Source organism: Balaenoptera acutorostrata, chromosome 16, assembly GCF_949987535.1.
Source record: "Balaenoptera acutorostrata chromosome 16, mBalAcu1.1, whole genome shotgun sequence".
Classification (NCBI taxonomy): Eukaryota; Metazoa; Chordata; class Mammalia; order Artiodactyla; family Balaenopteridae; genus Balaenoptera; species Balaenoptera acutorostrata.
Window position 1 is genome coordinate 72829862 of NC_080079.1, and position 25386 is coordinate 72855247.

A 25386-nucleotide genomic window follows, 5' to 3' on the forward strand; every position below is an offset into this window, starting at 1 on the left:
ACCCTCTGCAGGTCTCTGCAGGGGTCCTCGGCCACGGGCTGGCCCGAAGGAAGGAGCCCAGACAGAGGTGCAAAAATTGGGAAGAAATCCCACATCCCTGAGATTCTCGGCTCTGTGCCCGACAACCATCACCTTGGGTCGGGCTGACCCTGGCCTCAGCTGAGCAACTGGTGACTGAGAAGTCAGAGCTGAGGAAGAGCTGGGCACTTAGTTGGCTATCATTAAATGTCTGCAGAAGTGGGGACCTCCCCGGTGGTCCAGTGGCTAAGACTCCGCGCTTCCAGTGCAGGGGGCGTGGGTTCGATCCCTGGTCAGGAAACTAAGATCCCACATGCCGTGCAGCACGGCCAAAAAAAAGGGAAAAAAAAAAAAGTCTGCTGAAGTGAACGGCTGCAGAAGGCATGAGACCGTACCTACCAACGCGTACGTAAATACGTGTCATGTGAATGAAGGAGAATGATCGTGTGGCTAAAGTGGTCCTTCTGCGTGAGCTCCGCCCCCAGGCGCGGTCATCCCCACGCTGGGCTCTTCGCCGAGAGCAAGTGTTTACTCACCTCTGAGCCTTAAGCATAATGTCTGACCCAGAGTGGAAGGCTAATCAGTGTCCGCCGGATTTTTGAAAAAAATCAGTGAATGATGTCATAGAGACAGGAAGTAGAAGGGTGGTTGCCAGGGGTTGGGGGAGGGGGAAAGGGGGGTTTTGGCTTAAAAGGAACAGAGTTTCAGTTTGGGAAGATGATAAAGTTCTGGAGATGGATGGTGGTGACGGCTGCAAAACAGTGTGAATGCACTTAAGGCCACCGAACTGCACACTTACAAATGGCTAAGATGGTACATTTTATGGGATGTGTATTTTACCACAATTTAAAACTCAAAAAAAAACCATCAGTGGATGATAGACAATCAAATGAAATGACCCGCTGTCGGGGCTGTCAGAGCGTGGAGTCTTTGATTCGAAACGGCACAAATTCTCCGCAACTGTCCCTCAGGAGCTGCGATCCATGTCCTCACACCCCAAATCCGGGCTGGACTGTGCCTCGATTTGACCAGCAGAACAGAGCAGAGGGGATACTTCGGTTCCCAAGCCTCAGCCTCGGAAGACCCTGTCAGCTTCCACTCTCAGCCGAGGGAACTCTTCCACCAACACGTAGCTCGCTGGACACATGTGGCCCCAACCGGACACGGAAGAGAGGGTACCCTAGAGCAACCAGCTCCCATCGGCCGTCAGATGACACGTGAGCGGTCCCCGGCGAGGCCCACAGAAGAACAGCCCGGCTGGGCCCTGCCCAGACCACTGGCCCCCAGAAGCAGGAGCAAAGAAATGGCTGCTTCAAGCCGCGAAGGAGTGAGGTGCCTGCCATGCATCAAAGACGTCAAATGACAAAGAGCCTCCAGCCTTGCAGTTGGAGGTCAGGGCCATCCTGCCCTGGCTAACCCACCTCCTGCATGCAGCGCTCCAAAGAAGTTCTCATCTGTCTTTCAGTCCTGAGGAAGAGCGTGACAATGAAGAGAGGTGGGCACTCGCGCTTCAGCTGGGGAGAGGCGAGGGGTGGAACTCCGACTCTTGATGACAGAGCAGGCGTAAGGCCCTTTGCTCTCTGGAACGCTTTCTATTTTGCCTCTACAAAGTTCTGACTTTAAATCACGTAAGTGTGATTTTGAGAGCGCAAATCGAAAGGTGAGGACACAGCCCACCTGTTCATGAAACAGGCTGCTTCTCTCATTGAAAGGGAACGTGAAATGAATTGGGAAATTAGGTTTGACATAAATACACTACCATGTGTAAAACAGATAGCTAGTGGGAACCTGCTGTATAGCACGGGAGGCTCAGCTCAGTGCTCTGTGATGACCTAGATGGGTGGGATGGGGGGGAGGGGCGCGGTGGGAGGGAGGTCCAAGAGGGAGGGGATACAGGTATACATACAGCTGGTTCACTTCATTGTACAGCAGAAACTAACACAACATTGTAAAGCAACTATACTCCAATGGAAAAAAAAAAATGAAACTGAGAACTCTGAGCCACAAAGACTATACCTCTTACTAAAAACAAAAAACAAAAAAAACCCAAGTTAGGGACTTCCCTGGTGGCGCAGTGGTTGAGAATCTGCCTGCCAATGCAGGGGACATGGGTTCGAGCCCTGGTCTGGGAGGATCCCACATGCCGCAGAGCAACTGGGCCCGTGAGCCACAACTACTGAGCCTGCGCATCTGGAGCCTATGCTCCGCAACAAGAGAGGCCGCGATAGTGAGAGGCCCGCGCACCGCGATGAAGAGTGGCCCCCACTTGCCGCAACTAGAGAAAGTCCTCGCACAGAAACGAAGACCCAACACAGCCAAAAATAAATAAATTAATTAATTAATTAAAAAAAAACAAACCCAAGTTAATTAAAATGATCAACACATATTGACTTAACTTTATCAAGCCTTCTCAATTTCTGCAGGTTCCTAAGGGACCTGGATGGTATCTGTGGACAATTAACTCCAGCACGAGCGTGACCTGTGCCGGACTGCGTCAGCACACCTTGTTCTAGAGACCTTTTCCCGGCACCTGTTCCCACACTGAGCCTCTTTCTCAGCAGCCGCCCCAGGCGCCGCCCCATCCTTGCCCCAGAATGTCATCTGCATCAAGTTAATAACAGATGAAACATCCCATCTCACAGACGGCTGACTCAGGAACATTTAACAAGGTAAATTCTTACGAGAGTATATATCCTCGTGGGGGGCACGATGGACTTAGGGCTCGGGGCATTTTAACTAATCCGACTTCTCTGTCTTCATCACTGAGACATCATCAAACACAGGGCCCAGTCCAGTAACATCTGTGCTGCCTTCTGGGCCACTGTCCGCGAGGCTGTCCACTCCCCCCTGCAGACTACCCATCTGCCTAGGATTACAGTAAGGCCCCTACATACGAACGAGTTGTATGTAGGTACCCAACTAACACAGTGGGTTATCTAGGACTGTACTGTAACAGGTTTAAAACAGCTTTCGCACAAATAACATAAAAAACAAACAAAAAATAAAGAAAACATTTTCAATCTTACAGTACAGTCCCTTGAAAAGCACAGTGGTGCAGTACAACAGCTGTCACACAGGGGCTGGCATCAAAGAGTTACTGACTGGAGTGGGGGGAGAGGAGGTGGGAGATGGTAGAGCTGAAGGATCGTTACCAATAGGAGACGGAGGGCAAGCTGCAATTTCACTCACGCCTGACGTTGATAGAACGGACGTTCGCATCTTTGAAAGTTTGCAACTTGAAGGTTCGTATGTAGGGAACTTAACTGTAGTGCTTCTCAGCTACCCATCTGGGGAACCCATGTAAAAGGAATATTGATGGCCCTGGCTGATCGTCGATGTGGTGAGGTACTTTCTACCCACCTCCAACTCCCTTTGCCCTGTCACTGGACGAGGCATTTACGGGTGGGTCTCGGAGCTCGGAAGCTGCAATCCCAGGCTTCTCCTCACTCTCCCTGGCTGCCTCCCAGCTACCCTCACCGCTTCAGCCACCCCTTAACCAGTGCCCCGATCCTGAAGGAGACTCCAATTCCAGGCACAACGTCGTCGCTCACCCTGCCCTCTGCGCAACCTAGGTTATTAATCTGCCACGGAAATTAAAAAAAAAAAAAAATCACGCATGCAGGATGCAGGTATTTGCATCTTTATTTTTAGGATATTTAGAACCTGACGCTCTGGATCCCTGAAGGCAGGGGTCTGTGATTGCGGGATGAGCGTGGCCATCTGCATTAATGCCACGTATTCGCAAAAGCTACCTCTCAACTCTCACGTAAGAGTCACCTCAACTTTCACAGGCTTCCTCATCCTAGGGCAGCTCGCGTCACTTGGGGCAATCAATCAGCGAACCAACCGCGCTGCCTGTGGGCAACACCACCGGCTGTCCTGACCCATCGGAGCCCTCGTCAAATCCTTCATTTTAAGACACAGACCCCCACGTGAGGGCCTCGCAGGTGGCTTGCAGACCCCCCCCCACTGCCGCATCCTGCTCTGACCCACCCTCCCTACAGCCCCCTGGACCCCGCTTCTACCGGGATGAGCAACTTGTAGGCACAAGTGAAAAACCAAGAAACAAGCTCCTTCAAGTGTCAAGGCTTGAAAGCCCTGATCCAACCTCAAGCCTAAGCCCTATTCCAGGCACACAGCCATCCTGGTCACCCACATTAGGCAAAGGACCCTCCAACACACAGCAGAGAATGTTGTAGAATTCAGAGAATCCTGGTCTTTTTCCTTCTTTTCCTTGGGTTTGAGACACCTGCCTTTTGGTCATTTTGCGCTACTTACTAATGCACTTGTACTGGGACAACTAGGGAGAATGGGGAAATGGATAAACCCAGCTAAGCTTGATACTCTTAAGCAACTTTGGCAACAATAACACTAACAGCAATAAACGAATGACTGGGGGCCAGCATCAGGGATCCAGGCTGGGTTGCACATCTGTATCCACTGGCTCGTCCAGCTTCAAAGGGTACAAAGGGCACTCTTCCCCTCCTCCCTTCCTCCCTCAGGACTCTGCCTTTGAGGTGACTCTTGCAGGCAGTTCTGATGCGTCTGCAGCCTTGTCTCCACATCCACCCACCTTCCTGTCTCGGCTGCCCTTCTGATTTCACTTTAATAAAAGCAGCTCCTAACCACCCCGCCCCACTGCTTTCCCAGGACAGGGGAGCCCCGGGCAGAGGGCACCCCGCCCGCCCGCCGACCGTGCCCAGCGCGCCGACCGCCACGCTTCCATCCATCACCAAGCCCAACGCAGCGCAGGCCCCGCCCCTCCGCCTCTCCTCTCCCACCGGCAGGGGGCGCATCACCCGCAGCCCGCGGCCTTCGGAGCCCACCAAGGGCTGAACGGAAAATACCTAAGGACGCCACGCTTTTTAAGAAGACAAACAAATCTAAATTTAACCCAACTTACCCTCGTTTCCCAGGAGAAAGGGGCAGAGTGTTCATCTTGCCAAGTTATGTCCTGAAATAAAAATTCAAGAATAAATCTGAAATCCAAACTCAAAGGGACCCCGCGCAGACAACCACCCGAGGCCATGGGGGAACCAAACTTCAGCAAGAAGAATCCCAAGTCCTGGCTCAAAACCAGCCTGAAGCTGTCGCGCTCTGCAGAGAATGCGCTGACCTTCTGGGTCTGGCTCCCCCGTCACCTTGCTGGCCGCGGCTGCCAGGCACGTCCGTCCCCTGCCAAACAGACATTCGATGAATGCCTGGGAGCCCCAGGACGGACTCGATGACAGGGAGGCTGGGGAGAAAGGAAACAGGGCTTCCGGGCTCAGGTCTCGGCCCTGCCAGCGACTAGCCACGCGGCCAGGGGAAGATGACTTAAGCCTTTCGAGCCTCGGTTTTCTCATCTGCAAAAGGAGAACTGCGCTTCCCCTGCGGGGCTGTTGTGAGGATAAAATGAGGTAACAGAGGAAAAGAAGGTCGGGTGATCATCTGCCAGTCAACACCCGTACTGTCTGAGCATCCTTCCCCCATCCCCCTAAGTGCCTGCCAGAGATCTGAAAGGCAGCGATCAGCCTATCAATGAAGAAAATGCCAACTGAATGCAACTGCCTAATTACAGTGAAAACTCTGAAATCCTTCTGACCCTCACAGGCAGAACAGGAGAGAAGGAGCCCTTCAAAACAGTCACTGAGAATCTGACCTTGGATCCACTGACCTGAGCAAAGGTTTGTAAGATCGCCTTTCCTAGGCCACCCCTCCAACCCTCCAGCTGTATTCCTATACTAGCAAACGTCTCATGTGTGCCCAGCTTCTGCTGGGGAATCATATTTTCTGAACCAAAAACTGGGACATCCTGGGCGATACAGACTGAAAATGGGATAAAATATTTTGAATTGAGACTGTCCTCGCGTAAAGCACCCCAGGTACATGATGTCTTCGCGCCCAGAGGCACTCCCTAGCCCCAGAGCTAGGTTACCTGGCTCCCCTCCCCCTCCTCCAGGAGGGGGACCAATTCTGCAGAGGGTCCACTTCCTTCAGTACCGACTCCATCCCCAGCCTTGGCCTCTAAGCTATGTCTCCTATCACTCCTGGCTGTCAGGCAAAACTTTAAAAATGAGAGGGAATGTGGGCCACTACGCTCCCATTGGGAATCTCAGTTAAGTCCAAGTGTACTCAACTTACAAACTGTGTCCCTCCAAAAGTAGAAAGGTGAGTTAACAAGTCTCGGTTGAGGGGGGCTGCTGCATCCAGGTCTCTGTGTGTGTGGTCAGGGCGTGGGAGAAGAGCACAGTTGAGCTCAATGACTTGAAAGTCCTTAAAATTCTGTGATCTCAGGACCCTCTAAGTTCCTCTTAGAAGCAATAAAACAAGAAGGACTTTGTTTTCACATGGGAAAAATAAAGGAGGCTGATGGAATGTATGTTCCCTTTGTTCTAGATTTGGACCTGTGGAAAAAGGGCAAAGGGAAACCAACTGGTAAATGTGCTCCCTCTATGGGGAGGCGGGGTGGGGGGGTGGACAGCCCAGTGGCCACCTCAGGGGACAGAGGAGGCGTGTGGAGATTCAATGGGCAGACAGAGGCAGAGAAGGGAGCAGGGCCACTGGCCAAAAGCAGGACACGCCGGAGCTGGACACCCCTTCTCATGTGATATGATCGATCCTCTGAATATTAATTATGCAGCTTGAGTCCCTTTGAAATCTGCAAAGAACACAGTAGGAAGGTTTTTGGCTTTGGAAGATGAATGAGTGCAAGACTCTGAGGAACAAAGATGTAGCCTGGAGCTTGGTGAGCCAGCAGGCTCCAGTGGCTGCAGCCCAGATCGGCTGAAATTCCAAGGGGGCCGCGGACAGAGGGGTGCACTGTGATTTCTCCCCAGCTTGGTGTCAAGTCAATAATCTTTTGTTTGCTCCAGCAAGAAACGGAGTCAAGGGGCAAATTCCTTAGATTTCTGCAGTTCTGAGCTCATAAAAAAAATAATCGTAAAGCACTTAACAAAAATAAACATGCCAAACAAAAATGTGATTGAAGCTCTGATGTCAGCCACTGGCTGCACACGCCAGCCACAAAGAGCGTTGGGGGCAAGCACAGGCTTTCCAGGCAGTTGGATGCAAAACGGCATCAGGATTGCAAAGTTCTAGACATGGACAGTGGTGATGGCTGTACAACACTGTGCATGTACTAACCGTACACCTAAAAATGGTTAGCACGGTCAATTTTATGTTATGAATATGGTACCACAATAAAAGAATCTGAAAAGGCTATATATATATGATATGATTCCAACTATATGACATTCTGGAAAAGGTAAAACTATGGAGACAATAAAGAGATCAGTGGTTACCAGGGTTGAACAGAAGAAGGGCTGACTAGGCAGAGCACAGAGGATTTTCAGGACGGTGAAATACTCCGCACCATACTGTCATGATGGATGCTTTTCTCAAAACCCATAGAATGGACCACAGCAAGAGTCAACCCCAGTGGAAACTATGGACCTTGGGCAACAATGCTGTGTAGGTTCACCCACTGTAACAAATCTCCCACTCTGGTGGGCGTGTTGGTAGTAGCAGAGGGTACACACGTGTGACAGTAGGCGGTAGGTCAGAAATCTGTACTTTCTACTCACTTTTGCTGGGAACCTAAGACTGCTCCAAAAATTAAAATCTATTCTTCAAAAAGGTGTCCCCTCCCCCTCAAAAAAAAAACCTGACACAGGTAACAAATGCTAAAAACATCATTTCCTAATTACTTTAGTCCCTCTTGCTATTATCTGTGCTCTTGAGGTTACTTACATCTGTTGCCCCTGCAAGATGGAAAGTGCATCTATAACACCACACAACGGGGTCACTGCACCTCCCCGACCGGCTCTGATGCAGTGAGCTACCTGGGGGCTTGGACAGCCCCTGGGGGAGCATCTCCATGGCAACCAGCAGGCGCTCCACATCAGGGCTGCCCCCCTTACTGCCCTGGAGCCAGATGTTAAACATTTCCCAACACACCACAAGCTGCAACCAATATCATACACACTGAAATTCACTACATTCTACACTAAATGTAACTGCTACTCTTAAATTTTTTAAGGATTTTGGTAATTTTGCTTTGGAAATTATTTGGTGACAAGTAACTCATCTATAATTGGTTGATTCCTCTGTAAAAGTCAGGACTGCTCCAAAATTATTCTAAAATGAAAAATTCTGGACTTAGAATTCATTTCAAACGTGAAATGTTATAAATATTAGCCTTTCCTCTTCATGAAGTTGGAGACTAACGGGCCATTTATTCTTTTATAACTTTCTTTCCAATTTTGGGGCCGGTGAATTTCATCATGTCCCAAGCGTGTGAGGTGCACAGCACCTGTAAGTGGCACTCCCCATAGCGGGTGTCCCTTAGTGCGGCCACAGGTCAGCCTGAGCAAGTGGAGCCAGGAGCACGGGCGTCACAGAGCAGCTCTGAGCTCCCCCTACACAGAGCCAGGCCACTAGCAGCCCGCAGACGGGGAGCGGCACCTTTCCTGCAACTGTCAAAAGAACTGCTTCTGAGACCCCTGGGGCGCTCTGAAAGTCTCACTTCCACTCTGGGCCTCTCTGAGGGACAGGCTGCGGACCATTCTGCAACCTGAACAAACTGCACCTTCCTGCAGATGCCCTCTCTCTGGCACACCTGTCCCAGGTAGCCAGAGGGGATGACCGCCTCCTGGGTCCTTACTGGTCTTGGGTCCACGCCGGCGTCATTCACAGGCACCAGACTCAAGACTCTCTGAAGAGCACCCCTAGCCTAGAGGTGCTAGGTCTGGCTGTAAATCAGAATCATTCAGGGACTTCCCGGGTGGCGCAGTGGTTAAGAATCCGCCTGCCAATGCAGGGGACACGGGTTCGAGCCCTGGTCCGGGAAGATCCCACATGCCACGGAGCAACTAAGCCCATGTGCCACAACTACTGAGCCTGCGCTCTAGAGCCCGCGAGCCACAACTACTGAGCCCGTGTGCCACAACTACTGAGCCTGTGAGCCACAACTACTGAGTCCGTGTGCCACAACTACTGAAGCCCATGCACCTAGAGCCTGTGCTCCGCAACAAGAGAAGCCACCGCAATGAGAAGCCCGCGCACCGCAACAAAGAGTAGCCCCCACTCGCCACAACTAGAGAAAGCCTGTGTGCAGCAACAAAGACCCAACACATCCAAAGATAAATTAATTAATTAAAAAAAAAAAGATTCCACCAAATGAATTAACAAGTTCATCTAGAAGGACAAGAACTCCCACATTAAAAAAAAATAAAAAAGAATCATCTAGAGTGCTGTTTTAATAGGCAGAATCTGTGGGTCCCACCTGACAGTTTTAGAAAACCAACAACTCCCTAGGTAATTCTAATGCAGCCGTTCCCCTTGGGCAGCTTACCTACTTCAGTCCTCCACAGGACGCCTGACTGCCTCATCCCACTGGGGACACTTGGCCACACAGGCTGCCCTTGCTGACGTCCCAGGCTCAGGGACCCACCTCTGTCTTCCCAGGCCACCCCACCTGCCAAGGTGGCCTCAATGAATACTGCTAGGTGACTCTCATCATCCCCAAATAAGGACTTCTACTAAACCAACCTGGGTTCAGGCTGCTCTCACGAGGAGCCCGAGGCTTTCTGGGCTGGCTCTCACCCACCCAACTGTGGAGCAGGCAGAATCACGTCCTGTGCATCAGTATCATCAAGCAAGGCACACAAACGGTCTCCTAATACACAGCAAGGGCCCAGCAAATCACGTTTAAAGGCCGCTTTCATTTCATTCTCCCCAGAGTTCAAAGATCACGTAAAACTACTGGAACAGCATTTCTAATCATGCCCTTAGTATGTAACCATAAACAATAAACACTCTTAGGTGGTAGTCAGAATATGGCCCACTGTTTGTTAAATTTCTCCTGCTGCCTAGAGGGCTGAGTCTCTAAAAGCTAGAATCCCAACCATTAAGCTCCCCAGAAATAGATCTGATTTTTCTCGAGTGATTCAGCAACAGTGCTCACTGGAACCATATATTGTCACTGGCCCCCGGAAGTCCATAAATGAGGGGAGTTTCTGGTTGATAGACAGTGGCATCCTGGCTTAAAAGTAAGAAATGTACTGGGCATATACCCAGAGAAAGCCATAATTCAAAAAGACACATGCACCCCAAGGTTCACTGCAGCACTATTTACAATAGCCAGGTCATGGAAGCAACCTAAATGTCCATCGACAGATGAATGGATAAAGAAGTTGTGGTACACATATACAATGGAGTATTACTCAGCCATAAAAAGGAATGAAATTGGGTCATCTGTAGAGACGTGGATGGACCTAGAGACTGTCATACAGAGTGAAGTTAAGTCAGAAAGAGAAAAACAAATATATATTAACGCATATATGTGGAATCTAGAAAAATGGTACAGATGAACCGGTTTGCAAGGCAGAAACAGAGACACAGATGTAGAGGTCAAACGTATGGACACGAAGCAGGAAAAGCGGGGGGGGCGGGGTCGGGTAGGGGGGAGGATGAACTGGTAGATCCGGATTGACATGTATACACTAATTTGTATAAAACAGATAACTAATAAGAACCTGCTGTGTAAAAAATAAAATAAAATTCAAAAAAAAAAAGTAAGAAATGTAAACTCTGAAATACTCTAAGCTAGAGAAATGAAGCTCGGATGGCAGGGCCTGCGGGAGCAGGACAGGCGACGCTGCCCCGTGTTGCTGACTGTCTCATCCCTCAGTGAGGTCGGCTGGCCGGGGCCTCCTGGCACATGCTGCCCGCAGCACCTTCTTCCTGCTGATCTGGTTAGTGTGGGTCTGTACCTCAAATTCACAGGAGCATATTAAAAACAGAAGGGAGGCAATCATGCTCCTTGGTATTTCGCCAAATGAGTTGAAAACTTAGGTCCACACAAAAACCTACACATGGATGCTTACAGCAGCTTCAGTCATAAATGCCAAAACTTAGAAGCAACCAAGATGCCCTTCGGTAGGTGAACGGCTATGAATGGCTAAGTGAACTGTGGTCCATCCAGGCAGTGGAATACTATTCAGCACTAGGAAGAATGAGCTGTCAAGCCATGAAAAGACACTGAGGAACCTTCAATGTATATTACTAAGTGACAGAAGCCAATCTGAAAAGGTTCCAGGATTCAACTATACGACATCTGGAAAAGGCAAAACTGTGGAGACGGTAAAAAGATAAGTAGTTGCTAGGGGCTGGAGGGGAGAGAGGGATGAATGGGAGGCACGCAGAGCATTTTTAGGACAGTGAAAATACTCTGTACAGAACTGTAATGATGGAATTGTGTCCTCATACATTTGTCCAAACCACTGAATGTCCAACATCAAGAGTGAAGTGTAAACTCCGGGCTCTGGGTGACCATGATGTGTCAGTGTCGGTTCACTGGTCGTTCACAAATGCACGGCTCTGGTGCGGGTGTTGATCCTGGGGGAGGTTGTGCACGGGGTGCAGGGGTGTATGGGAACTCTCTGTACTTCCTGCTCAGTTTTTGGGAATCTAAAGCTGCTCTAAAAAATAAAGTCTACTTAAAAAAAGGGAGGAGTGAAGAAGAAGAATATGCTCTTTTTTTTTTTTTTTTTACCAACTGGTTATTCTTAGGGACTATTGTTTATATGTTTATGGAATCGATGTTTTCCCCTTTGACTTGTAGTATATTTAATTCTGCTGAGATCAGAGGGTTGCCAGCACCGGAAGTACAAAAGGGCAGTTCCAACAACGGAAAAGCAGTTATGATTTAACTCCTGGGCAGGTTCCACCATGAATACAAATACAGAAACGCAGGCCTCCTCAGACCTCAGCAGAAACATGCCAAGGTAGTGATGGGAGGATGGGTGGGGGACAGGTCTAAGGAAATGAAGAGGAGAACGAGCCAGAAGTTTAACAGACAGGTCTGGCCTTGATTTCTTTTTCTGAGAAATGGGTACTTTTTCTGGTACTAAGGAAATCCCTCATTTTAGAGTGTAAAAGTAACTCCCGTCAATTATAAGATGACTCCAAACCTGCCAACAGGCTTCCCAGCTCTGGCCCCTCCCTCCCTGCAAGACAAGGAGCGAGTCGTTTCTTTGCAAAACCTGTTCCCTGGTAGCCACTGGGCCACACACCCACAGGGGCCAGGGGTAGCCTGTGTTGCTGCCTCAGCTCCCAAGGCCACCTGTTCAATACACTTCCCCCAACCCGAGGAGCCCCAGCTATGCAGAGTCCCAGGCCAGGTGCTGCTCTGGGCAGAGGACCATCTCACCATCTCAACTGGATGGTTGAGGATGGCCGTGTTCTCAACTCCTACCTGGAACCAGGGCACAGATGCCAGGCGCAGGGACACGAAAAGCCAGGTCCACCCTGTCATCTTTTCTAAAAAATGCATGCATCTGCCAGACAGAAGGTGGGAATCATAATTACACATTCTGCCTTCCTTAGAAAACAAGTCCAAACGCTGAGAAAGGAACTCTCAAATTTCTCATTTTTTGTGCCAAAGGCTGAAAAATAAAAGCCAAGCTGCTGAAGTGAACGGGGAAGAGGTGACCTCACATGTCACAGGTCCTGCATCAGGAAGCCACATATCCAACCAAACTCAAATCTAACGAAGACTGAATAAGTGAGGAAAGTTCTGGAAGGATACTACCAATTTCTGCTTCATAATGCTGCTTCTTTCTGCATTGCTTGAAACTTTTAACAGTAACACACAGGGTCGTTATTTTAGAAATTGTATACCCATTTAATTAGTTTATGTTCAAACACAAACAGCTGGCCAGCCTGGACCCTAAGGAGGGAGGGCAAGGTGGCCCTTGGCAGGCAGCCCCAAGGGCATGGACGGGATGACAGCGGCTCAGCGAGGTCTGCTGGACGGGGGGATGCCATACTGACCCCCAGCCTCCTGAGCACTTCAGGGAAAGGTGCCTTGTCAGCCAGCTGGGAGCAGAAGCCGGGCGGGCGACGGGCATAGGAAAAGCCACAGGGCCTTCAGAGGCCTGCAGAGGGTATCTGGGGATCAGGGAGGCCAAGACCCAGCCCCAGAAAAGGAGGTGAAGGCCAGCTGGAGTAAAAGTGCAGCCAGCAAGCCTCCAGGTTCCTGCAGGAGGGGGAGGGATGCAGGTGCTAGAGAACACCTCCTTCTGCGAGCAGCGGGTCATGCTAAGCTGCTGAACAGGGGACAGAGATGCCTGGCTCCCGGGCTTAAAGCCTGTGTTCTACAGCACGCGACATCCAGGTCAGGGTCCCCGGGGCCGGCATAGGGAAACACCCTTCCTGCCCAGCCCCACCTACTTTACAGAGAAGTGAAACAGGCAAGCAGGTCCCTGAGAAGCCAATATCCCGGCTGCCCAAACTTCTGAGTTCACTTGCTTATGGCCTGTTGGGAGCCAAGAATGTGACATAGAGCTCAGAACCCTGTGTCTCTCACTAACGTGCTCAGATCAGTGGAAGAGTCTGGGAGTAGGGGCAAGGGCCAGAGAGCGACGCACGCCTGAAAAGTCAGGGTTTTCGTTTTTCGGGTTTTTTTGTTTCTTCGTTTTTGTTTTTGTTTTTTTTGCTATTTGGTAACAGGAAGCGGCAGAAGTAGACTGGGGTGATGGCTGAATCCCTCTAAAATGAAAACTTTTCATCTCCCAAAGCAAGCCATTCCCAAAACTTTTACTGCTGGAAGAAGAACGCCGTAATTGAGAAGCACAGGGAAATTCAGACCACTCAGAGCGTCTATTCGCAAACATGCTTCAATGTTCAGGCCAAGTCCTTGACCCAAAGGGCAAGCCTCAACGTCCATGTCTGTTCCAAGCAAGGCCTGTGAACCCGAGAGAAGTCCGGTGAGCTGCTCCCTGGTGGAGGGAGAACCCCGCCCTAAGAGGGCAGCCCGGCTACGGCAGGACCAGAACCGGGTATGGGGACGCCAGCGGCTCCTCTTCTGTTGCGGAGAGATTAACTGTTCCACCGGCAGCAGCTCTAGATTCTCTGCACAGGAGGGGCCTGGGGAGATGACCGGGGGGCAGGAGGGGCCGGCGGCCTTGAACTGAAGCTGTACTGAGATCATGAGTTCACGTGGAGGGATTTCGAAAAAAGCTGGTGAAGATCAGGGGAAGACCAAGCGTCCCTAAAGCATGAATGGCTCTAGTGTCTAATACACTGGGCTTTGGGAAAGAGGCACTCAATTGACTGCCAAGGTGGTAAGAACCAAGAAACAGACAGGACCCTCCACGGCTTCAACGCGCAAAGGCAGCCAGCCTCCCTCTCTTCGGCAGGCGCGTCCTCCAAGCCAGGGTGGATCTGGGCCTGGACGCTGGTCTCCTCACTTTACAGAGAGCGAGGGTAAAAACGAACACGCGGCTGGCACGCTGCCACACCGGTCCGACACAGAGCGGCCCCAGCTGGGCAACTCGGACGCGTGAGCGGAGCCCTGAGCCCAAGCAAGCTTCCACTCGTTTGTTCCCTCAACGCGTAACAGTGATTGGATGGCAGTCCCATTTGAAGGCCATATGGGCATGATCTGACGTCAAACGCTGCTGCGTGGGACACAGAACTGTTACTGGCGATGAGGGAGAGAGTACTCAAAGAAACAGGCGACGTCCCGGTCCTTCGGGGTGGCCGAAAGGGGGGCCCAATCTGAGGCGGGTGTGACTGCTCATCAGGAAACAGTGCACATCACGGCCACACTGTGGACAGAGCAAGCCCAGCTTTCAGTATGTGCCCCGAGGCCCATCCCTGGAGCTCAGCAGGGCAGAGCTCCTTCTCACGTGGGACTCTATGTGGCCAGCTCCAGGCTCTGCAACAGGAGGAATTTATTGATTTCATGACAGTGATTTTCAAAAGCGGACACGGAGAGACAACAGCTAACAACCTTCATATTCTCACCAGCAGCAACCATGTTTTAATCCCACAGGCCTTTCCTAGACACTGTCTCTACCATCATCCCGCTAATGTTCTTCCCGTTGTAGGAGCTCAGAGAGGTTAGGGGTTCACCACAGTCAAAAGGTTAGTAGATGGAAGCCAAAACAAACCCAAGACTCACAACCAAGCCCAGGCGCTTTCTATTACAGCCTTAGCAAAGGCCCTCAGAACCCAGTATCCCAGGTGGTCTTTCCCAAGTATCTACGGGGCCCACCCTGCTTATCATCCAAGGTCAGATGCTGGCTAAAGCAGGAGGTGCATCCTCTGTTGCCAGATTGGCCGTGGAGGCCCCAGGGACTACATCTGAGGACAGATCCAACAGGAAGGGACAGGGTGCCTGACTCAGTCTGGTTCAGGGTCCTTCTGGACAAACCTGGGGCCACCTATTCAGGCCACTCTGTCCAGCAGCCTATACTGAGGGGTCACCCGCCACATCCGCCACATTCCCTTATCATCGTCCCTTGTGCGCAGGAGCCAACCCTCCTCCAAGTACAACCCTCCTCTTGGGCACGAGACCACCAACTCCACTTTGGTGCCAACCTCTTGCCAAGTCCAGGTAACACATTTTAAACTCCCTAGTGGGATGAAATCACACAGCCGCTGCAGGAGGGCAGGGGGAGACAACAACAACAAAAGCTCTGGGCAAGGTACCTCTGTACCTGTCCTCAAACTCACTGTCTCTCCGCCATCTGTGCTGAAAGGTTGGTCAGAGGCATTCCAGGACGTACTCGCAACCCGTTTTGCAAAGCTGAGTTCAATTCTGAAAATCAGGGCTCCTGGGCTCCTGGAAGGATGTGCAGGTCCCACAGCAAAAGGTTCTGTTGGCCGTTAAATCGCTTTGCGTTTACAAATTCGCAAACAGCTCAGTCCGGCACCCAGTTAAGGAATCGGAGCACAAAATTCACTTGGCCACATCTTTCCTTATCAGCCACACCGGACCCTTACATGGCATGGGCTTTTGGATGGTGAACGGGCATGTGGATATTCTTAGCTGGACAGCAAGCTAAGGGAGAATGACAGGGACCCTGCAACATCTGTAAGTACCTGCAGGTTTATTTCTTCTCACAGTTTATTTATTCGTGACTTTTCCAAAGAGGGGCTGCCTGCTTTTCCATCACCCAAATCTGAGCCCCAACCCTGCGAATGTCTTTAGAGAGATGCATATTTTCACACTAAAAATGCTTCAGCTCTGGGCTTACATCTTAAACCTATATTCTCATCTCTTCCGTTACCACACCCTCGTTTTTTCCTGGCGAAGCCTTCAGTTTAAAGTCCATGGAAGACTCTTCTTTTAATTCTGTCAGTATAAGGCAACGTTGGAAGCATAGTTCTGCCCTCTCACACTTCCCCCACATGAAAGCGGGCTTATGACCACAAACATTTTGTATTAATAAACGTCTCAGCACACCCACGCCTGAAAATCAGATTAAAACTTCATCCTCAACTAGAATTCCTTCCACAGTCTACGACTTCCTTGGAAAACCTCTCCAAGCCCAGCCCCTCCTGCCTGCAGCCTCAAAGCTCTCAGGGCTGCGGATTTCCCTGTATACTGCTGGCTCCTTTGGACTTTGACCCTCACCACAAAAGTTGAGTCTGAAAGGCCAAAGAGCCACAGATTTGGCACCAAACAGGTTTTAGTTAAACACATTTCCAGGAAAAGGCCGACTTTCGGAGAAGCACAGGACACTCAGGCCTTTGTGACTTAGTATGGGTCACCCCTGAGTTTTTTCTAGTTTCAGTGTTTCTTCCTCCACGATGTCCGGCCCTCTAGAAGTCCCAGCAGAGTGTCTAGGTCAGAGGCCCAGGCATGCCCTTATATGTACCAAAGGCGTGCGACAGCTCATTTGAACGGATTCCTCGTTTTTCACTGGAAAAAGGAGGCCACCATACTCATTCCCAAAACTAAGCAGCACATCGGGCTCACTCGGAAACATCTTAGGGCTTTGGGTTTTGCCTCCTAATCTTGGAAGGCACCTCTTCCTTCTTGTTGCCTTGCTGGACAATTTCACTCTCCGCACACAACTCATCACAAATATTAATATTATTACGTATAAAAGGCTGACTGCCTTCCCTGGCAGGCCTGGGGTGGGTATTATTATTCCCGGGGGGAACTGAGGCTCTAAAAGGTTAGGTCACCCACGGCCAGAGAGCTAAATGGCAGAATGGACCAGAACCCAGGCCTGCCTGGCTTAAAATCCCTTGCTGTTGGCACTTTGGTCTGACAAGTCTCGGGTCCCCTGCGGCCCGGCGGGGCAGCTCCAGATGGTGGGTCTGGAATGACCTCCTTCCTTCTCTCGGCGGTCCTCCACGAACTCCCCCGGGGAGCCCCCCAGCCCCAGACCTCCGGCTCCGGGCCGCCCGTCCCACCCACCCCGGTTCCTGCGCCTTCTCCTCTCCAGCCCCTGCCCGCGCGCCTGGCGGGGCGGCTGCTAGCGGGCAGGGGTCCGCCCGGCCCGGGGCGCCTCGGGGGGCGGGGGAGCCCGGCCCGCTCCGCACCTACCTCGTCCCCGAAGCGCACCACCTTCTGGCCCGTGGGCCCGCGCAGGCCGGGGAAGCGCGCCAGCTCCTCGGGGTCCCCGGGGTCGCGGGGCGCCGGGGCGCTCGGCGCCACCAGGCACCGGTCGATGATCTCGTCCTGCTGCGCGGGCGGCAGCCGCGCCCACTCGGGCCCGTACTTCTCCCGGATCTTCTCCTTGTCCAGCATGATCTTCCTGGCCATGGGGCTCAGCGACGAGAAGTAGGTGAAGCGCTTCCGCTCCCTGTCGTCCAGAGGCCGGTTCCCACTCATGACGGCCGAGCGCGAGGCCGCGATCGCCGCCGCCATGGACGCCATGCCCGGCCTGCCCGACACTCCCCGCCCGCGCCCCGCCCCGCCCCGCGAACGGCGCCCTTCCGCGGCCCGGAGCCCGGCGCCCAAGGCCCCAGCGACCCCGCCTCCCGCCCAGTCCCTGAAGCCGCGCCCCCCGCGCCCGCCCAACGCCGGGGACCCCGCCCCCCGCGCCACCGCCCCCGAGGGTCCCGCCCCCTGTGCCCCGCTGCTTCCGGGAACCTTGCGCTCCTCGCCCCTCTCCCCCCGGGAGCCCCGCCCTCCGCGCAGCGCCCTGAGCCAGCGTCTCGCGCCTCCTGGCGTCCTCCCGATCCCCTCTCTCAGGGCTTCCCGCGGGCCCCCCGCTTTTCGGGGCTCCCCTCGGCCAGCGCCGGAGGTGGCTGGCGCGTCCCCAGGTCCGCGCCTGGCGGCCTGACGGGACTGCTGGGGGTGACCGCCATAGCGCCACGTGGTCACTTGTTTGACAAAGGAAACTTTTTTCTCCCTCCGAAGTGCGGCATTTCTGCACCGAGCCACCGGCCGCCTTATGCCTATTGTATCCCTTTCCCTGCCGAGCCATCTTTTTCGCTTTCTTTGAGCTCTCCCAAACCTGGGCCAGGGTCCTGTCGCGGTGAGCTGATGGAAGGGGGCTGGGGGTTCGGGGCAGCGAGGGCGCCGAAGGTACGAGCTGGGGAGACTGCACTGGTGTCGGGAGCGGCGAAAGAAAATCAGTGTCCGTGCCTCCTAAAGAGAGGAGTGAAATGAAGTGCCGGGTAGCTCACAGGGCCTTTCCCTAAAAGGCAGCGCGGAACTGCCGGCAGGCATCTGGGGCCGGCGGGCTGGTGCACCTGGCACTTCGTTTTGCTTTTGCAGGTGAAGACGTTTTCCCCGAGCCGGCCGCGGGGCCTTTGCTTTCTTTTGGAATCTCAGAAATCACGTGAGCTCTAGGCGGCTTGATGTTTGCAAACCCACTGAAGAGCGGCAGAAAGTTTTCATAGGCAGGTCAGCCGGGCCATTTTGACGTGTGTCCCAGAGCACCACGATTAAAATTATACAGAGCCCTCATCTGCTTTACTTTCTGGCTGATTTCACTGTAACAGGTCTCAGGTGAGAACTAAATGTCCACATTTAAAACAAAACACTGCATTTTAGCTGTTACTTAGGGTCATTGCCTCTGAAGTAACACTTGGATAATTCTGAAACTTATATAGTGTTATAAACCAGTGTTACCTCAAATAATAACAATAAAGCACTTGGATACTTCTGAACACAGTCAGAAATAACTTGCAGGATTCTGTTTTAAATGTGAGATGGCCTTATCTTCTGGCCCAGAATTCCTTAGAAAATATTTTTAGAATGCCATGAATGTGACAAGCTGTGCAATAAAACATATTGCTTTCAACAGTGTTATCAGCATACCATACTGAAAAGCAGTGGGAAAAGCCACCAAATAATAGTCTGGATTGCACAGTATTTGAAGGTCTGTTTATGAGGCCAGGAGGTTGAGTTTTTTGGTACTATTCTATCTCTAGGTAAGTCTATTTTATATAGGCTCAATACACCAACCAGAATCCTACTTTCTCACCTCTAAGACTTGTTTAATAAGGTGGGTGATGTTTAAAGATGTATTCTTGAAAATTAATTAACATCTTCAAGGTTGCTTTGCAAGCCACATAGAAAGGGTTCTGTGCTGTTAGAAACTTGGTTGCATGTGGTTTTCACAGCAATTGCAAAAATAAATGTTGATTGCAGAAAAGCACAACCCAATGAAGTGTTTCAGATCAAATATAATTTATTACTAGAGAAGTCATAATATAAATATAGTATGAAATAAATCAGGGACATCAGCCAAAGTATGTAAACTCCATGATCTCGGTGATAAGGGGTAACTAAAAGAAAATTTCTTCCAGATTAAAAGAAGACACTCAGGGGAATTAAATGGCTCTGACAGATGACTTTGCTGAAATTAGGAGATAAATGGGCAGATAGATAGATGGATAGATATTCACTCCAGAGAAGAAATAAAGATAGCCCAACTCCAAATATGTAGTAAGGTAAACTAGTGGGATGATTCAAGTGCTAAGCATCTTCTTAGGCAAGAGTTTGCATAGAGGCAGGGTGCCTTGTCCTTTGTGGATTTGGTTTAGCCAGTGGGCTCTTCACCAAATGAAGAGACAAGCATGTGGTCACTGACCCTCTGAAATGCTTTAAAACCTTGCACTGTTCCAAAGAGCATTCCTTTATGCATCAACATTTTATTGAGGCATTTGGTGTTTGTTCCTAGAAGGCTTTTCTTAGAAACTAGGGAGACATAGCAAAGAGTGCTTTCACTAAGGTTTAAACTGTCTCTCGGTGTCTGGAACTGTGGAGCTCTTTCTTGGCCAGTGGCATTTCAGCTATTTTTCTCAGAAGAGTTCTTGAGTCCCCACCAGAATGTACACTCCACAATAGGGAGATCCTTATTTGTCTTGTTTACTCTTAGGAACAAGCATGTGCCTGACTCAGAGTTAAGGGTTCAGTGACTATTTGCTGAATGAATTATGAATGAAGAAATGAATGAATGTTGCACAGTTTACATGATTATCCCCTCTTTACAGATAGAGATACTGAGCCATCAAAGGAAAACAATTCACCTGAGACCATCCCCCATCGCCCCTCATGTGATGGAACTGAGAGTCACAAAACAGAGGTTCCTTTGCCTTTTGTTAAATCTCTAACATTAGATCAATGTGTCTAACGTTAATTACTGGATTATTAATAATAAACTGGGTTTATGGCTACAGTTTATTAAAGCTTCCAAATTATTCATTAGTAAAACACAGCACTAATTTTTTCAGTATCATAACTGAATACCCGAGATGATCACCAACATTTCCATTATACGTCTGACATCTCGGCTAACAGTTGCCGGTCTGGAACTCCTCTCCCCAGGTCAGTACCTTTCTTAAAAAACCTGTTGACAGAGACGCGAAGAGCAAGGCCATCCCCCAGGGTTGGAGGCTGCCAAGATTCAATGCCTTTGGGGAAAAGCCCAGAGGCAATGAAGTCGGGTGCACCTGAAGTGGGGCGCCGTGGTCAGGCACCTGGCCACCACAGAGGTGCTCAAAACCTGTTGAAGCCTCAATCCCTTCATTTTTGATACAGGGACAACTATACCAGCCTTCAAGGGTAGCATGTCAAATGAGGGGGGGGGGTGACACGTGTGAAAGGCCCTCCCTCAGCCAGTTAGTACAAATGTCTGTTGAATGAATTTGTTGTCCCAAACAAATCATTTGTGAGCCCACTCCCCCCACGAAGACCCTGCCAGCTCATGGAAAACCACAGGGCACGCATTCTAGCCCTGCTTCTAAGAGCCGAGTGACCAGCTGTGACATTTTGCAAGCCGGTTATTGAAGCTCATGGTGAAATTCCAGGCACTGTGGCAAACAGATGACAGTTTTGGGAAGGGAATCTGTTGGTGACATAGCAGGCAGTCGGCTGGCAGATAAAGCCAGCCTTCCTTACTGACGCTTTCAGCTTGGATGCAGGCAGGCTCCCTGAGGACGATGATTCATTCCTGCATCTGGTACTGGTTATTCCAGATGCTGCCCTGAAAGACGACTGTTCTCTGTTCTTCACTCCCACACCCAGAAAGAACAGGAGATGGATGAGGGTCGGCCTGGTGCATTTAGAAGACCGACTTCCCTGTATGATTGTAGGGCAGTGTTCTTGACCAAGACAAAAAAGAGATGCAGCAAGAAGGAAAAGACAAGGAGATGATTGTACAGATCTACTACGGGCAGGAAATGTGCTTTGAATATTTTGAAGGGTTGGGTTATTTTTGCAATTGTAGGGAGAGTTTTCACTGACACAGCCATGGTCTGTCACCACGTCCGGGCAGGTGTGCGGCGCTCCCTGTGCCTACAGGAACAGAATCACCTTCTCTGGGTAAGGCCGCATGATCCACGTGAGGCTCAGAACTGGGTCCTTCCCTGTCAACACCATACTTTACATAGCAAAGACAACCGGCTTAACTGCTCTGTGAAAAATGCTGAAAGACCTCTTGAAAACGACAAGAAGACCCTACCTGTCCGAAATTTTCCATTTAGAAAAGCCTCTGCGATTTTTAGTCCTCCGTAAGAATATAAATAAGTCCAGAAACAATTGTTCAGTTTTCCCCCTTCACCTGAAATTCCCACCCCGCTGTCGCCAGCTATAGAAATTCCATCCTTAAGACCTAGCCCAAATGAAGTCCTCAAGATCACCCACACCGAAAAGAAAGTAGGTAGGCACAAAAGAGACAGTTTGTCTCCTTTATAATTTGATCTCAGATAGACCGTTTTATTTTAATATTTGTTTATTTTTGGCTACGTCAGGTCTTAGTTGTGACGCGAGGGCTTCTCTCTAGTTGCGGCGTGTGGGCTCCAGAGCACACGGGCTCAGTAGTTGCGGCACGCGGACTTAGTTGCCTCTTAGTATGTGGGATCTTAGTTCCCCAACCAGAGATCAAACCTGCGTCCCGCGCATTGGAAGGTGGATTCTTAACCACTGGACCACCAGGGAAGTCCCCCTCGGATAGACTTTTGTGTCCTGGGAAGAACAAACAACATTTTTGGCATTGTACATGTGTGTTATGGGCTGTAGGTCAAATTCACATGTTGAAGCCCTAATTCCCAATGGAATGGTATTTGGAGGTGGGGTCTTTGGGGGCTGATTAGGACCTGAGGGTGGAGCCCTCGTGATGGGATAGTACCCTGATAAGAAGATACAAGAGAGCTTGCCTCTCTCACTGTTCCCCACCATGTGAGGACACCATGAGGCCATCTGCAAACCAGGAAGCAGGCAGACACCGGATCTGCTGGCGCCTAGATCTTGGACTTCCCAGTTTCCAGAACTATGAGAAATAAATATTTGTTGTTTATATCCTTATAGCAGCCTGAATTCAGACAATGTGGAAATGGCTTCAAATTCGTATAAAATCTTTGGCTTACTGAGAGTGTATAGATGTAGTTAGAGAGAGGATGAAGGAGATAAAAAATGGCTGATGGAGAGGAGACATAAAAGTATGTGGCAATGGGGACTTCCCTGGCAGTTCGTGGGTAGGACTCCACGCTCCCAGTGCAGGGGGCCCGGGTTTGATCCCTGGTCAGGGAACTAGATCTCGCATGCATGCTGCAACTAAGATCTGCATGCTGCAACTAAGAAGTCCACGTGCCGCAACTAAGACCTGGTGCAGCCAAAATAAATATATATATATATACATTTTTTTAAAACTATGTGGCAATGATTTATTGATTGAGAAGTAAAGAGAATTCCTCTCTCTCTGTTCCTCTAAACAATCTGCTCTCAACTTCTACACACTCCCAGATGTGGAATGTGTTTTTCTTTATTCTGTTCTTCTCTTCATGTCAGCTGCCCTGACATTTGTCAGATGGGCTCCTTCTTGGCTTGTGGATGTCACCACTTTGAGATCTGTAGATGGTTGTCCAAGCTCCCTGGGGGAGTTCAGTAGAACCCCCTGGAGCTCTCTGCTCCACGGGAGACACTAGCCAGCTTGCTCCTTACCTCTGTCATCGTTAGCCAGAGCTCAGGCACTTGGTTAAAACTTTATCAAGTTAAAAAGACTGACTTTCGGGGACCATAGTATTTTCACTCTATGGTCTTTGTTTGGATTTGATCTATGTCCTTGAATCTTTTTAACTTGAAATATTATCAAAATACCAAGATGCTATGGAGCATGAAAATGACGATGGAAAAATGAAAACCGTTGTCTGTTAAGTTTCTGTGATTGTATTTTATTTTTTAATTTTTGTGAAGATGTTGTTTGATACATTTGATACATTAAAATTGTCAAGTACTGTGAGTCACTCACATTTCCAAACAGAGAGTGAGATGCTACTGAACACTGAAAATATGAAATATATGTGCTGTTGTCAGTGAACCTGACCCCGTCTAACCTGCAAGACAGGAAGTAAAGGAGAGCAGCTCCCGCCTTTGAGTAAATGACAGTCACTGGCCAGTGCCCAAGCGGAGCCCTTAATAAATACTTATCAGATGGATGAGAGGTTGAGTGGAGGAGGGAATCTCACCAACAACTTGGCCCCCATCATGTCGTGATACAGCTCACAACTTCATCCTAGAGGTCGACTCAGAAAATAAGTTGTGTCACATTCGTAATTGTCTACGAAGTATCTCTTCGTCCTTTTCCCAATGTCCCCACCATACTCCACGTCCCATCATCCATCCTGGCGTGGCCAGCCTTCCCAACTCCAAGCCACTCCCTCCAAGTTGCCTCTGCCAGCCTCCTCCTTCACAACGCCTCCAGTTGGGTGTCTCCCTTTTTTTTTTTTTTTATTGTGATATAGTTGCTTTACACTGTTATGTTAGTTTCTTCTGTACAGCGAAGTGAATCAGCTGTATGGATACATACATCCCCTCCTTCTTATACCTCCCTCCCACCCCCGCATCCCACCCATCTAGGTGGTCACAGAGCACCGAGCTGAGCTCCCTGTGCTATGCAGCAGCGTCCCACTAGCTATCTGTTTTACACATGGTAATGTATATAAGTCAAACCTAATCTCCCGATTCATCCCACCCACCCCTTCCCCCCAACCCTGTGTCCATAGGTCCCTTCTCTACATCTGCGTCTCTATTCCTGCCCTGTAAATCTATACCATTTTTCTAGATTCCACATATATGCATTAATTTACGGTATTTGTTTTTCTCTTTCTGACTTAGTTCACTCTGTATGACGGACTCTAGGTCCATCCACGTCTCTACAAATGACCCAATTTCATTCTTTTTGCTACCACTTTAGACCCAAACTCTCTCTGGCAGTCACCTTCATCCTCGTTCCTAGCTCCGTGCCCAGCCGTCTATTTAGTTAGGAAGTCTTTCTTCCTCATGATCACCTGCCCAAATTCTACCTATTCTTGAAAGTTGGGTTTAAATGCCATCTCACTGACCCTTACTACATCCCCTCTCGCTGTAGTGTGGTTAGACCGTAGCATCGATGCCCACCAGCACACCGTGGGTATTGACCTGAGTGACTCCGAGGAGCCCATCGTGGTTACACAGGTGGCTGCATGCCCGCCTATGGGCCAGCCATCCGCTGGCAGCTTCCCTGCCCGCCTCCACACAGCCGCCCCCAGCCCCGCCCCTCTCCCTGCTGGTCCAGCACCTATAAGCTGTCACCCTTCAGTGACCTCCCTCGGTCCCTAGAAGAACTCTTAGGCTAAAACCCCAGAAATATGGAGAGTTCTGATTAAGCTGTTTTGAAAACATCATACAACAGAGGCCAGAGAGAGGTCAAGAAAACCACATTGCGGAAATATTAGTTATGTTTTTATATCAATAACCAAGAGCTAGATGGAACCAACTATTGCACAAGCTCTGCATTCTCCTCTAAACCAGAGTCAGAAACATAAAAGCCAAGCTTGCTGTGTATCATATATTTGGGGGCAAAGTCAAGGAATTTTCTGAAGCTTAGCTCATCTGTTTAATAGAAACTTTCATCTAAAAAGCTCTGTGTGCTGTAAGCACGTTAGCACCTAGGTCCTGGTAACACCCCTATTGAGAAAAAGACAAACAAAAGAAAACACACCAAGCTCATAAATATACAGAACAGATTGGTGGCTGCCAGAGGCGGGGGTGAGGGGAGGCCAAAGTGGGTGAGGAGGGTCAAAAGGTACAAACTTCCAGTTATAAGATAAACAAGTCCTGGGCATGCCATGTACAGCCCAGCGACTCTACTT

General features: G+C 50.1%; 1 protein-coding gene across 2 annotated transcripts in view; it reads right to left on the minus strand.

Moving 5' to 3' along the window:
* Positions 1-17697, minus strand: part of C16H1orf198 (chromosome 16 C1orf198 homolog) — a 35041-nt gene extending 17344 nt beyond the window's left edge. The window contains exons 1-2 of one of the 2 annotated variants that reach the window (XM_057531325.1): positions 17348-17697; positions 4922-4972 (exon numbers count right to left, since the gene is read on the minus strand). In XM_057531325.1, the coding sequence (XP_057387308.1) occupies positions 4922-4972; positions 17348-17680 (384 nt within the window). In that variant the 5' untranslated portion in view covers positions 17681-17697. The remainder of the gene's footprint in view (positions 1-4921; positions 4973-17347) is intronic. The other variant, XM_057531326.1, reaches the window with a different exon arrangement.
* Between the last annotated feature and the right edge of the window lie 7689 nt (positions 17698-25386).